Below are 13375 nucleotides of genomic sequence, written 5' to 3' on the forward strand. Positions count from 1 at the left end.
TCCTCCTCCATGCAAATTAATATAAATTGAAATAGTCTATTCCAGGGTCAAACTGTCCCTGTCACAAAGTGTCCTTTTTTTGTATAAACAGCATTTAACATTAACTGTCACCCGAGTGTAAAACGAAGTTGAACACAGTAATGTAATACAGTTGCCCTCAAACATTTTATATGCAAACTGCATATTCCTGCAGTAGCTTGCCAACAAAATAGCTCAACACGTCTAATTTTGCAAACATTTTTCAATCAGCAATCTGTTGGAAAATTGAAAAAATTATGAAAAATTATTTACTTACAATTGGCATTGTAGCAGTTTTGTGCTGCATACATTTTTCTTAATTATGAGTGTGATTGCTGCATTTTTTGGCATTTTGCATACAGTATTACATTGACACTATCGAAGCAAATGTCCCTATTTATCACAATACATCCACAAAGGGTGCCGGCATGCTTGCTGTAAGCATTGTTAGCATTGACATTTTGTTGGGAGTCTCCCACAACTTAAATAGGTGGCATCTAGGCCTGTACATTTGTAGTATCTGGCTTTTGCATGTCAACATTTTGCGTAACGCATTAAAATTGAGCACTTTAGGAACTCTCTATAAAAGCAACATGTTCCCATGTTATTACAACATAGCCACACATGTTGGTAGTGTGCTAACTGCTAGCTTTATTAGCATTTAAATACCAAAAGCCATTATGTTTGTCTCAAACACTGGGCCAGACTTTAGCAGCATCCAACATTTCTGCGAAAATGTTTCCAGTTCTAAATGTTATTGTAGCTTTAGCCATGTTGTTCTGATCAGCCAGGACAGGTTAACACTTGGTTTCATTAATAGTTCTGTGATCTCTCGCTCTTCAGCAGTGGAGACAACGACATCATTGCAGCAGCTGTGGCGCGGCAAGCCAACAGCCCCGAAAACACTACCACGACGACACCCGCCAGCGGCGAGGGCAACTCCAGACGATCCGAGACGCCCTCCAAAAGTTCATACGAGGACGAGATCGCCAGTGTTTCCACTCCCGGACGTTCCTCCGGAAAGGCACGGCAAACAATCGACGTGAAGGCCGAACTGGAGAAGAGACAAGGAGGCAAACCACTGTTGAATCTAGTAGTTATAGGTAAGATGCACTTTAAGAAGCGCTATTGTTTCTATCTCTGCACTTGTTCAGCGTAATGGATGTCATAGTTACATAAAAAATGTGACCTTAAGGAGTGGGACAGGAGGACATAAACGTTAGTGACACTAGCATGTTAGCTACACTAGCATGTTAGCTACATTAAAGTCACATTTTAACCGTAACATCTTGTTACTTTAGCCTATTCATTGAAGGGAAATATCTAACTACTATGTATGTAGCTGGCAGATCTCTGTTTTTATGTATTTTGTAGTAGGAATGCATGTTGTAACTGATTGGTTACAGACCTCAAGGTTTCTCAGTTGCCATGTACATGTACTAGACAAGTGGTAAGCACCAGTCTCTTAATGTCATTTGTAATGTCTCTTTTTCGTTTTTCCCACGAAAAAGTGAGTCGGTAGTTTCACATTGTATGTGAAACCTGCATCTATACATCTGTCTGGCCCCCGTTCCCTTGTGCAAACACATGTGGCTTCCTTTTGGCAGTGTATCTTATCTTCTATCCCCCCCTTTTCCTTTTACCTGCTTTATCGTGCTGCTCGCAGTCTTCCTCTTCTCCATCTTTCTCAGTTTCTCTTTACCATCCTCCACCCACCCCCAAGCTTTCGCTGTGTCTGCTGTCCTCACAAGATTTGTCCCTTATCTTGCAGGTCATGTGGACGCAGGGAAGAGCACGCTAATGGGCCACCTGCTGTATCTGCTGGGCAATGTCAACAAGCGCACTATGCACAAGTATGAAACAGAGTCCAAGAAAGCGGGCAAGGCATCTTTTGCCTACGCTTGGGTTCTGGATGAAACTGGCGAGGAGAGGGACAGGTAACAAACACTATAGATTTATGCATTTATTACATTTAAGTATTGTCATATTATTAACGAAAGCTCTGTTTGACTGCAGAGGCGTGACGATGGACGTCGGCATGACCAAGTTTGAGACCAACTCCAAGGTGGTGACGCTAATGGACGCACCGGGACACAAAGACTTCATCCCCAACATGATCACAGGAGCTGCCCAGGTAGCCTCAGTAGGCCACACCCCAGTTTAAGTTGTGGTTTTGGGTGTTGCTGTTTCTTAAGCATGGGTGTGCTTTGACAGTATCTTTTGTCATTTCTCTTTTCACCGTATGACTGTCCTTACCATCATGTTCTGACTGAAGAACATGTCCAAAACTAGAATGCCGCTGAACAATCCTAATTTTGGTTAAGGTTAAGGAGTATTTTGTCATAAACATTTAGAAGTTATTAGCTAAGATGTACAAAAGAAATCTCTCAATTGGTAATCACTTAACAGTCACCAAAACCTAGACAAGTCACCAAAAAAGTTAAGGGATTCCTTGTCAGCCCATGACTACAAAGTTTCAGAGAAGACAGTTATTAGTTGTGCATTTCTGTCAACAAATAAATGGGATTGTGGCACCTTTTTTTGAAAATGTTCTTTGAATTTGAGCAACGTTCTTTGAATTTGAGCAAGTCCTGGATCTGCATTTTTATCCCGATTTTTACCAGAAAAGTTATTCTTTGAGCCATGCCATCCATTACCCAGACTTACACAATATTTATTTATATATTTTTCTAAGTACAACAGAGACCCGTAGAGATATGAATCGAAGACCGTTTTTTGTTCAGAACCGGTTCCAATTTTATTCATTCCTTGAAATTGCTTACTATTTTGTCAAGTGATTCTCTTAACGGTTCTTCTGAACGAGGATGATGTAATTACACAACGTGCGTAGTGACGTCAGATCGCTAAATGCCGGTGCCCGGTCGGAACAAACATTTTACAAGACAAGATTGCAACAACGCTACTTGTTATAATTATAGGGCTGCAATTACATCAAGAGGAGGAGATGTGAACAATATGCTGAATTATTTGAACACATGGCATGTAACAATTATAAATGAAAGTCACAAATCTTATCAATTCCAATTCAGAGAGACCGGGGTTTGTTTTTAACAATAGTTGGCATACTGTATCAATATTAACAAAACTTTTCGTCACCTTACACATTTTTTTAGTAGAGGTGGTTCTCAGTTTATATACATCCTGTGTTAATACGTTTCTCTACGACGCCATGAATTAATTATAATTACATTTTTGATCTATAGACACAAGTTTTTCTCAGGGTCGAGTGCAGTACAGTACAAGGAACACATACACACTTTGTGAACCTTTTGCACTTAATTATGTTACACAAGCTTGAAGGATTAACATTACTTATGGCATTAAGTATTTTTTTAATAATTTGCATATATTTAAGGTTTATTGTGAAGCTGCTGGTGGGGATGATAAAGCAGCAAGTTTCCTGATGTTTTGGTTGCAATGTAAAACAGATTAAATTAAGGAATCGTTATTACCATTTCCTATTAGTATTGTATATTATGTTGTCTGGTTATAGTGTGAGATACTGAAAGGTATGATTCCTGATATTTACAATGCGTTGTAGGAACATAATTGGTTCATATCCTGTGGATGTTATCAGCCTTACTCTAAATTGTGCTTGTATCTACTTGGAATGCGTGAGAAAAAAAAAAAAATGTTCAGCGACATATGTTGTGATCTACAACCATATTTTTGTACTTATTTATTTATTCGCACAATACAAACAGTACAAAAGGTAACATTGTAAAAAAAAAAAAAAAAAAAAAAAATCAGAGACAAGAAATGAGTAATGAGAAATACATAATAAGAAATAAGTGCAGGTGAAAAAATAAACCCAAAAAGGGCTTATGCAAGGTTCACACCTACTTAAGGCTGAGGAACCCCTCAAAACCAAGATGCTGCATCTCAAGGGGCTATCCTTAATAAATTGAAATGCTCATTGCTATATGCTCATATAGATGCTGGAGGGTTGAATATAAAACTTTGTTTCTTCTTAGGCAGAGGTGGCCGTGCTGGTGGTGGACGCCAGCCGGGGAGAATTTGAGGCGGGCTTTGAGGCGGGCGGCCAGACGAGAGAGCACGCCCTGTTGGTGCGCTCGCTCGGTGTTACTCAGCTGGCGGTGGCAGTCAACAAGATGGACCAGGTCATAACTCCTAACCTGAATTATATTATAATGTAGAGAAATGAAAAGACACTGGGTGAAACCACACCGCCTTTTCTTTTTTGTTCTGCTAGCCGGTCCGGCTGCTTGCATGCTGCTACTTGTTTGTCCCTCCCATTGATGATATAATGCCAAAATGCAGCCGATCACTTTAAAAAGCATTTAACTTTCCCTCTGTGACGCATACCTAATGTTTCCTTGTTTGTAGGTTTTAATAAGTAGTGTACTTTTGGCACCACTACTGAGCCTAAACTATGGGAACTGTGTGCCCACAGGTTAATTGGCAGCAGGAACGTTTCCAGGAAATCACATCGAAGCTTGGACATTTTCTCAAGCAAGCAGGCTTCAAGGTTTGTGAATGAGTGGAACATGTCAACAGGTTTAATAACACGTTAAGCGCACAGTGGATACGAGCAGTTTCACGATACTGGTTGACTTCAAAGTTCACAAACTGCTTAATAGCTGTTTTTCAATATCAATATTAGATTGTCTTTTTGACTTGCGCAAGATGAGAAAGAAACAATGCGCAGATAACAGGGGACGGATTTCCTTAACTATTTTTACAGTTGTACTGTAGAGAAGTCTGTAATGACGCACAAACCTGTCTTTTTTTTTTTTGATTAAAATTAGACAAATGCGACGGTCATAAATAGCTGAAACACAAAGTACCCTACACCAAGCTGTGTAGCGCAACTCGTATAAAGTAAAGCTGTTTAACGTTTGAAGACAACTAAAAGACAAGAAATGGGTTGCTAGAGAAATTTCAAGTCAGAGTAGCGATGAGTTAAAATTAAAAATTAATTTATGTTTGTAATTGGTAATTTAACTTTGTTGTACTGCTCATATAGATTGATGAACCTTCGTAATTTGCCGTCAGTCCCATTTCTGTTTTTTATGTCTATAATCATATATCTCTTTGCCATTAATGGTGCCCTTCTTTGGAGCTATCGTATTTATAATGCATGTTGTTAGTTTGAACCTTTCCCGGCATATTTTTCCAAATATGTAGGTTCAACTTCGTATTGATTGGTTCATATATTGTTAAATTTTTCCCTCTCAGGACTCTGATGTTTTCTACATCCCCACCAGTGGCCTCTCAGGAGAGAACCTCATTGTCAGAAGTTCAGTTTCTGAGCTCACCTCTTGGTATTCTGGCCTCAGCCTGCTGGAACAGATTGGTAATGTGATGTGATAGTTTAATTAGTTTGAAATTAAACCATAAATAAGGCAGTGCTGTGTTGCACCTGTAGGGTCACATGTTTGTGTAAATTATGAATACAGATTAATTATCCAATTTCAGCAAATAATCAAATTTGACTCTTTTCTCCCCTTCCTGTAAGATGCCTTCAGGGCTCCTCAGCGCTGTGTGGACAAACCTTTCAGATTATGCGTCTCAGACGTATTCAAAGGTAAAGTCACAGCTCCACCTCACCTCTTTTCTCTCGTCTCACGTCAGTATTCATGTCCGCAGACCAGGGCTCGGGATTCTGCATCACAGGCAAGATTGAGGCTGGCTATATTCAGACCGGAGACAAGCTGCTGGCTATGCCCCCCAATGAGACGTGCATTGTCAAAGGTATGCTTGCTGTTAGATCGCAAAATGACATTTCTTGGGATAATCATGAAATGTAGTAAACAAAGACCAAAGTAGTGGTGATTCGTGGCTGTCTAGGAATAAACAATGCCATTTGCTATGCTAGGTTGCTCAGTGACTTTCATCTCTTTACATCTTTAGGAATCACTCTACATGACGCTCCCTTAGATTGGGCGGCAGCTGGAGATCACGTCAGCCTCACGGTCACAGGCATGGACATCATCAAGATCAAGTAAGCCTGAACTTCTTTGGCGATGACCGTGTTTATGTGCCCATGTTTAATGGCAACACCTTACATCCTGACAGCGTGGGTTGTGTATTCTGCAATCCCAAGGAGCCCATTCGAGTGTGCACCCGATTCAGAGCGCGCCTGTTGCTCTTCAATTTTGAGATTCCCATCACGAAAGGCTTCCCGGTAAGTTGACAGACAAAAATAACCACTTTTTGGCATCCTTTTTGGGGCGGTAACCTACTGTAGATAGAGTTGTAGTTGGATACAATGTAGCACCAAAATAGTCACCTTTGCATGACAATCACAGTTATTGTCTTTCTAGTAATAAACTGCAACAAGTTTTCCATTCAATGTTCCTTGGTTATTGTGTGGCTTTCCTCTACTATTGAATTTACGGTTTGACATTTGCTCCTCTGCGTATTTGTGGATCTTTTCGCTGCTTTAAACTGTAATTTGGTATTTTTTATGGAAACTGCATCAAAAAGTGGTTTGCTTGATTGCGCGATGTGCAAAGAAAAAAAAGACTACTGCAGTTTTATATCCAACAGAGGGTGTCGTCTCATTAATCAATTCATGTAGAGTACCAGTAGATTGGAAAAACAAGTTGCCTTCCGCAACTGAAGAACACAACATCAACTTCAGCAGGTCGTTACACTGTATTCTTTAAACACAGCAACATGTGTACCACAAATTAAGCACACGGCTTTACCTTTCATTTCTGTAAAGAAATACTTTGCAGTCCATGTCTTGTTGAAAACACGCCATTCGTCATCAACTTTTCTTTTTTTAGCGTCTCGGGGATAACCGGGCATCACTTGTCGCTGTGCACCTTCACTCACAGGTTACACACGGACATACGCCCATAAATAACACTTTTCAAAATAAAAGTAGCACACTTGTATTGCACGCACGACATAGATGTTTTTATTGTAATTTGTGATTGCAGCTGTTCACATTCACTCACAATCGCGCACGAGCATACGTCCACACGGAAGTAATACAAATAACGCTTTTCAAAACAAAAGCAGCACCGTTGTATTGCACACTCGAGATAGATGTGGCCCGCGGGCCGCAGAATGCCCAGGTCTGCATTAAACCATATCCATTCGTATTTACAATCCGAAAAGTATGTAAAAACACTGATTAAACATCACAAGTTCAGTCAGCCATTTTGAATATCCCACTCCTAATACGTTTGGCTATTTCTGGAGATTGACTTCACTGGAGGAACACCATCGTATAAGATCATTCATACTGGAAATATGCAAAAATTAGACAGGATTTCCTGTCTGTCATTCACAATCCCTATAAAAGACATTAACTCATGTTTTTCTCTTTTTATGCAGTCTAAGTAGTAAATAAATACATAAAAAGTTTGTTAACAATGTAGTCCCTCTATTTCGCCCACAAAACCCTCTAAATAGCCATCCATAACCCGCCAACAATACTCTTTATACTAGGGTTGTACGGTATACCGGTATTAGTATAGCACAGCGATACTAATGAATCATATTCGGTACTATACCGCCTCTAAAAAGTCCAAACAACAGAAGAATACGTGATTATTACATTTTAACAGAAGTGTAGATAGAACATGTTAAGAGAGAAAGTAAGCGGATATTAACAGTAAATGAACAAGTAGATTAATAATTAATTTTCTACCACTTGTCCTTAATAATTTTGACAAAATAATAGAATGGAAAATGACACAATATGTTACTGCATATGTCAGCAGCTAAATGAGGAGCCTTTGTTTGTTTACTTACTACTAAAAGACAAGTTGTCTTGTATGTTCACTATGTTTTTAGGACAAACTTGCAATAAGAAACATATGTTTTATGTACCTTAAATTTTTTTGTTAAAATAAAGCCAATAATGCAATTTTTTGTGGTCCCCTTTATTTATAAAAAAGTATCAAAAAGTATCGAAATGCATTTTGGTACCGGTACCAAATTATTGGTATTGGGACAACACTACTGTATATATACACATTAGTTTAGCCTTTTTAAGGAAACTACATGCATCATTGCAAATCAAAATGATCATGTCATATGTATAATGTCATATTGACCACGTCTCTAGCCACGCCCCCACCGCCAAATAGTGGCAATCTAGGGGAAACCCTGTAGAGTGTGTTGTTTGACATAAATACAATGTAATAAAATGTTTGTTAATTAAATGCAAAAATCCTTACATTTGTTGGACATCTTTGGACAATTTTGACCTGTATTTTAAGCCAAAGCATAATCATGTTGTAAATATATCAATGTGTGCTTTAGATACAATATTCTTGTACAAGGTATTTTTTTGAAACATTTATTTTGTTAACACATACCGGATGCTGCTCAGCCTCACAGCGCCATTATTGTGAAGGAAAAATGTGTGCTTCTATTCTAAACTTGAAGAGTGTGGAGATGACTTGAGGCTGTTAAAAAAAAAAAGAGGGGGCCTCTCAAGTTGTGAACACATGCCAAACCAGCGTTACAGTGCATCCGGAAAGTATTCAAAGTGCTTCACTTTTTCCACATTTTAAGTTATAGCCTTATTCCAAATTAAATAAATTACAATTTTGTCCTCAAAATTTTAAACACAATTCCTTATAATCACAATGTAAAACGATTTCTTTTTTTTTATTTAGCAAATGTATTCAAAATAAAAAAAATCCCATTCACAAGTATTCACAGCATTAGCTTAGTATTTTTTTAATGCACCTTTGGCAGCAATTACAGCCTCAAGTGTTTTTGAATACAATGCCACAAGCATGGCCGCCCTATAGTTGGGCAGTTTTGCCCATTCCTCTTTACCCATTTTTCTTTGCAGCACCTTTAGAGCTTCGTCAGGTTGGATTGGAAACGTTGGTTTTAATCCAGGATGTCTCTGTACATTGGTGCATTCATACATTGGTGCATTCATCTTAGTCAAGTCAGGGAGGTGACTCAGAACCCGATGGTCACTCTGTCAGCCACGGCATTCCTCTATAGAGAGAGGAGAACCTTCCAGAAGGACAACCATCTTTGCAGCAATCCCCCAATCAGGCCTGTATGGTAGAGTGACTAGACGGAAGCCATTTCTTAGTAAAGTTTGCCATAATGCACCTGAAAGACTCTCAGACGATGAGAAACAAAATTCAAACACAATTTAACTCTTTGGAGTGAATGCCAGGCATCATGTTTGGAGGAAACCAGGCACCGCTCATCACCAGGCCAATACCATCCCTACAGTGAAGCATGGTGGTGGCAGCATCATACTGTGAGGATGTTTTTCAGCAGCAGAAACTGGAAGAGCAGTAAGGGTTGGGGGAAAGATAAATGCAGCAATGTACAGAGACATCCTGGATAAAAAACACTTCCTATCCAACCTTGATAGGGCTTGAAAGGTGTTGCCAAAAGTAATGGGGAATGAGTGAAAGTGTCCAAAGATAGGTGTGCCAAGCTTGTGGCATTGTATTCAGAAAGACTTGAAACTGTAATTGCTGCCAAAGGTGCATCCAAATTTAAACAAAAAATATTTTCACATTGTCATAATGGAGTATTGTCTATAGAATTTTGAGGACAAAATGAATGTATTCCATTTTGGAATAAGGCTGTAACATAACAAAATTTGGAAAAAGTTACCGTAATACTTTCCGGATGCACTGAACTCGCACCAAACTATACTGTTTTTGATTGTGCGTTTACAGGTATTGTTACATTATGGAACGGTCAGTGAGCCGGCCACTATTACAAAACTGATAAGCGTTCTACATAAGAGCAGCGGCGAGGTCCTCAAGAAGAAACCAAAGTGAGTGATTTTACATCTGCAATTTGATTCCATTATTTGATCCTCTTGGAAAATATGATTTTGTGCGTCCAGGTGTTTGGGTAAAGGTATGAACGCCATTGTGGAGATCCAGACGCAGAGGCCGATAGCACTGGAGCTCTACAAAGACTACAAGGAGCTGGGTCGCTTCATGCTCCGCTACGTGGGCTCCACCATCGCTGCAGGCGTAGTCACTGAGGTAACACATGGCTACACGTATCCTATGACGTCATGCAATAGTTCTCTGCTTTGTCGTATTGTATAATATCAGACACATTTATTCAGGTTGAAATATCACAGAATATATTACCAAACATCTTTGACAATCAAAACATGATCGTAACAATCAACATTTTGTGCTATTAATGCGTGAAACTGGTATCTAAACATGATATTGCCATTTCTCTGAATGCAAGTGCTCCTAAAACAGGAATACAAATTCTGTATTTCTACAAAATACAAAATCTGGCAAGACCCACACAGCACACATATTTTTTTTAAATTGCTTTTTGTTTTTGTGTTGAGCGGTTTATAAGAGCATTGTGTGTGTGTGTGTGTGTGTGTGTGTGTGTGTGTGTGTGTGTGTGTGTGTGTATATATATATATATATATATATATATATATATATATATATATATATATATATATATAATGTATATGTATATAATTTAGATTTGGCCACCGGCCAATGTTTTTTTACACCCCTGTACTTGATGGAATATTCTAGGGACAGGCTGCACTGACTTAGGTCGCAATTTTTTTAATGCAAAGAAGATGGTCGTTTTTTTATGATTGCAATTGATGTATTTAATATCCTCCTTCTCCCTAGATCAAAGAATGAATGTTCTGTCCGTCAGCGTTTGTCCTCGCAGCCAAAGACAAAGACAAAGTGCATGTCACTACAATGCGAGCGCATCCCTCCTCCATCCCTCATGCGCAGTCGCTGCTTCACCAGTTTGGCCAGATCAGCTCTAAAGCTGCGCCGTTACCCAACATCAGGTGGCACCAAACAAGCTGACAGTGATGCTAAGCCTCCACCTCCTAAAAGACTTGCGTGATGTCCAATGCTTTATGTTATCTTATTGTGCTCAAATTCGATAAGTCGTTTGAGTTCTAATCATCATGGCGGAAATATTGTCATACAACCAATTGAAGCATTGCAGGTTGATGAAAACAAACAAAAACTGGAACACAGGATAGTTTTCTCTAGTACTGGTGGAGCCACAACAGAACAAGTAATTCCTCAGCTTATTATTTATATTATTTTGAGCACAAACTGATAACTTTTTTAAATTTTAGGCAGCAGATACCCGATTCAGGAGAAAAAGGTTTGCTATTGTTTTCATCAGACATTTGCATCTCACGCAAAGCTTAAACTTTTTAATAATTTAATTAATGTTTGTGTGCGAGCTGAGTCAAGATGGACTGACTCCATGTGTGACTGTATAATAATGCAGATGAAATGAAGATAAAAAGTCACTCAACTGTGTTTTGTTTGCGAATCTTTAGTTTCAAACCAGCAAAAAGCTTTTGTGCCACTTTTAGCTGTATATTACAGATAGTCAACAAGAGCTTAATACAAGTGTTTCAAATGCAAAATAGGCTTTTTAATTTACATTTTAACAGTCATATGTGACCCCTAGAGCCTGTCAATGAGCGCCAGGCGTGACAATAAAATGCATGTTCACTGCTTGTCTTAAAATAAAGCTCTTAAAAATGGGTGAAAAATAGCATTTAAAAATCATGTAAGATGATTACAAATCTGTTAACATTAGAGTCAGTGCCATAAAATAAATATATTTATATATTTTTAAAAGCTTTATTAACAGGCCATAAAACAACTTAAATAGTTGTTTTTTTCTTGGTTTGTCAGTTGAGGATTTAAAATGGGAGGAACTAAGTCAACACATTAATGAGTGTATTTTACTACTGTTATTATAATTTATATTAAATTAAATATTTAAAGCCATGCCAGACAGAGAAGCTTTTTTATGTTAATGTTGCTACTACTGTGTTGTTTTTGGATAATTGCGTGCAAACTTTGATGGACTATTTCTTTTTTGATCACAGACCAATTGGGGGAAATACTATATGGAAGTAGAATTGTCTCACATCAACTTATATATCCATCCATCCATCCATCCATTTTCTACCGCTTGTCCCTTTCGGGGTCACGGGGGGTCAACTTATATATATCAATATGATATTAATACATATGCATATATTAATAAATATACAAATACAAATAAATAAATAATTTGTATAAATAAACGCGTATTTGTAAATATATTTTTGAGGTTTGAAAATATATACAAATAAAATTTATAAATATAAAAATGTGACATACAAATAAATCAAGAATTTGTATAAATAAATGTGTATTTGTAAATATATTTTTGAGATTTTAATATAAATATGCTTGATTTTGTATTTGTATTTGTATTGAATTTGCATATGTGGATCACTTTTTTTCTTTTGTGTCGATGAGACATTCCTCCCACAAATCAGAAGCACAAATAAATGTGACCTACACACTCCCCTGAACAACCAGCAGAGGGCACAAATACACCTTTATTTATACAAATTATTTATTTGTATATTGCATTTGTATTTGTATATTTATTAATATATGCATGTGTATTAATATCATATTGATATATATATAAGTTGATGTGAGACAATTCTACTTCCATAATACTAATACTGTAATAGTGTACAGTACAAGCAGGCCACAACAAACCAGTTCATATCTAACATGTACAACACTTATATACTACTATGCAGTATATAGCAGTTATTCTCTAACCTGTACATAGTTTTACTATGTATTAGCATGTGTATTACTTTCTTATACTATGCAGTAGCAGTTTTATCTAAAATGTACATTACTTTGTTTTATTATTCAGCATATAGCAGTTATTTAACATGTACTGTACCTTGTTATGCTATGCAGTATATAGCAGTTATCTATTGTGCACATTTCTTGGTTATATTATTCAATATATAGCAGTTATCTAACATGTACATTGCTTGGTTTATTATTCAATATATGGCTGATATCTAGCATATATTTAGATATATTTATATTTATCTAAGTTCAGTGACGTGCGGTGAGGTTCATGGCTGGTGAGGCACTGATTTCATCACAGTCAGATTTACAAACATATGAAACCTAAAGAGTATCTTATTCACCATTTGATTGGCAGCAGTTAACGGGTTATGTTTAAAAGCACATACCAGCATTCTTCCCTGCTTGGCACTCAGCATCAAGGGTTGGAATTGGGGGTTAAATCACCAAAAATGATTCCCGGGCGCGGCGCCGCTGCTGCCCACTGCTCCCCTCACCTCCCAGGGGGTGAACAAGGGGATGGGTGAAATGCAGACGACAAATTTCATTACACCTAGTGTGTGTGTGACAATCATTGGTACTTTAACTTAACTTTAACTTTACACATACAAACTGTAGCACACAAAAAAGCACATTTAATAAAAAAAGCGTTATTATGGTCTTACCTTTACTTATAAATGAAGTCCACAACTAAAGCCCTCACTTAAACTTTCCACGTGCAAGAT

At 37.8% G+C, this 13375-nt stretch overlaps 1 protein-coding gene across 1 annotated transcript in view; it reads left to right on the forward strand.

Annotated features, from left to right (window-relative positions):
• Positions 1-11291, forward strand: part of hbs1l (HBS1-like translational GTPase) — a 33996-nt gene extending 22705 nt beyond the window's left edge. Inside the window, exons 6-18 of the mRNA XM_061929652.2 lie at positions 862-1121; positions 1790-1955; positions 2035-2152; positions 4014-4160; positions 4454-4528; positions 5239-5356; positions 5519-5587; positions 5650-5754; positions 5914-6004; positions 6079-6187; positions 9684-9784; positions 9857-10001; positions 10632-11291. Of these exons, the coding sequence (XP_061785636.1) occupies positions 862-1121; positions 1790-1955; positions 2035-2152; positions 4014-4160; positions 4454-4528; positions 5239-5356; positions 5519-5587; positions 5650-5754; positions 5914-6004; positions 6079-6187; positions 9684-9784; positions 9857-10001; positions 10632-10643 (1516 nt within the window). The 3' untranslated portion in view covers positions 10644-11291. The remainder of the gene's footprint in view (positions 1-861; positions 1122-1789; positions 1956-2034; positions 2153-4013; positions 4161-4453; positions 4529-5238; positions 5357-5518; positions 5588-5649; positions 5755-5913; positions 6005-6078; positions 6188-9683; positions 9785-9856; positions 10002-10631) is intronic.
• The last annotated feature ends 2084 nt before the right edge of the window (positions 11292-13375 follow it).

The sequence above is a fragment of the Nerophis lumbriciformis genome, linkage group LG34, assembly GCF_033978685.3.
Source record: "Nerophis lumbriciformis linkage group LG34, RoL_Nlum_v2.1, whole genome shotgun sequence".
NCBI lineage: Eukaryota > Metazoa > Chordata > Actinopteri > Syngnathiformes > Syngnathidae > Nerophis > Nerophis lumbriciformis.